The sequence below is a fragment of the Mandrillus leucophaeus genome, unplaced genomic scaffold, assembly GCF_000951045.1.
Source record: "Mandrillus leucophaeus isolate KB7577 unplaced genomic scaffold, Mleu.le_1.0 Scaffold1, whole genome shotgun sequence".
Classification (NCBI taxonomy): domain Eukaryota; kingdom Metazoa; phylum Chordata; class Mammalia; order Primates; family Cercopithecidae; genus Mandrillus; species Mandrillus leucophaeus.
Window position 1 is genome coordinate 7685905 of NW_012098097.1, and position 1353 is coordinate 7687257.

The 1353-nt window shown below is 54.8% G+C and overlaps 2 protein-coding genes across 15 annotated transcripts in view; one reads left to right on the forward strand and one right to left on the reverse strand.

Annotated features, from left to right (window-relative positions):
- NAT9 (N-acetyltransferase 9 (GCN5-related, putative)) overlaps positions 1-1353 on the reverse strand; it is a 13639-nt gene that overhangs the window by 6234 nt on the left and 6052 nt on the right. The window lies entirely within an intron of this gene.
- The window catches only part of TMEM104 (transmembrane protein 104), a 69824-nt gene continuing 69158 nt past the window's right edge, over positions 688-1353 (forward strand). Inside the window, exon 1 of the mRNA XM_011974393.1 lies at positions 688-801. Coding sequence (XP_011829783.1) covers positions 757-801 — 45 coding nt within the window. The 5' untranslated portion in view covers positions 688-756. The remainder of the gene's footprint in view (positions 802-1353) is intronic.

Genomic DNA, 1353 nt, shown 5'->3' on the forward strand with positions numbered 1-1353 from the left:
GTCGGGTCGGGTCGGGTCGGGTCGGGACGGGCGAGAGAGGACTGCACGGGATGGGATAGGTTGGGGCGGGGCGGGGCTGCATCAGACTCGGGACTCCTCCAGGAGGCAGAGAGAGGGAGAGGCTGGGAGTGGGGCTCTTGAGAAAAGAGGGAGCTTTGAGGGTGGGGAACCCTAAGAGAGTAGGTTGGGCAAGGGAGTGGAGGCCCCGTTAAGAAAAGAAGGCCTTAGGGCCTTGAGTGGGGTTGGAGGGGTAATGTAGGAAAGCCCCCAGCTCCCTGCCCTAGGCAGAGGCGGCAGACAGTTCCTTGGGCTCCCCTGTGTGGTACTGAGCTCCTGGTTCCTGGAATTAAATGGGGATAACCTCCCCAGAGCGTGGAAAGGGGGCTCTTGTGGTGAGTGAGACTTAGTGGCTTTAGAGGCCCCTTCAATCACTTGCACTCCGAGCAGCATTGAAAACATCCGTGCTGGGCACAGAGCAGTGCCATGCACAGCAAGGGAAAAGTTAGAAGAAATCGTCCAGATATCTGTCATCCGGGGTGACCCCTCCCTCGGGGTTGAGTCTTGTGACAGATACTGAGGCCCTAAGTGTCTGTGATAAAAGAACCAGAGGTGGTGGGGGAAGTCTACAAGCCTCCTCCCACCCCTATCTCAGTCCATCCGACAGGTGAACTCCGCTCTTTTGTTTTAAGGAGCTGCAGCAGCCGCCGCCCCTGCACCTAAGGAACCTCGGCTGCCAGCCCTTCCTCACTTTTGGAAATGGCGGGTGAAATTACAGAGACCGGGGAACTCTATTCTTCCTACGTAAGTGTGACTTATAGAACCTTTTGCTCACTGAAGTGTTCCTGGCTTCTAGAAAAGCACACTGCTTCCTGGGGATGGGACTAGTGAGTGCTGCTGCTTGAGCAAACAGTGGTGGAAGCAGGATAGGGGAGTTCCATGGGGCAGCGGCTACATGGCTACTCTGGTGGCTCAGAATGTAAGTCAGATTTATTCTCTTTTTAAGGTGTTTGTCAGAGTGGTCAAACCAAACAAAATCGCCGTGCTGTTTGTAATGTTAATCCTGGGCGAGGCGCGGTGGCTCACACCTGTAATCCCAGCACTTTTTGAGGCCCAGGTGGGCAGATGTCCTGAGGTCTGGAGTTCAAGACCAGCCTGGCCAACATGGTAAAACCCTGTCTCTACTAAAAATACAAAATTAGCCAGGCATAGTGGCATGTGCCTGTAATCCCAGCTACTCGGGAGGCTGAGGCAGGAGAATCACGTGAACTCGGGAGGCGGAGGTTGCAGTGAGCTGAGATCGAGCCATTGCACTCCAGCCTGGGCAAAAGGAGCGAAACTCCGTCTCAAAAATAA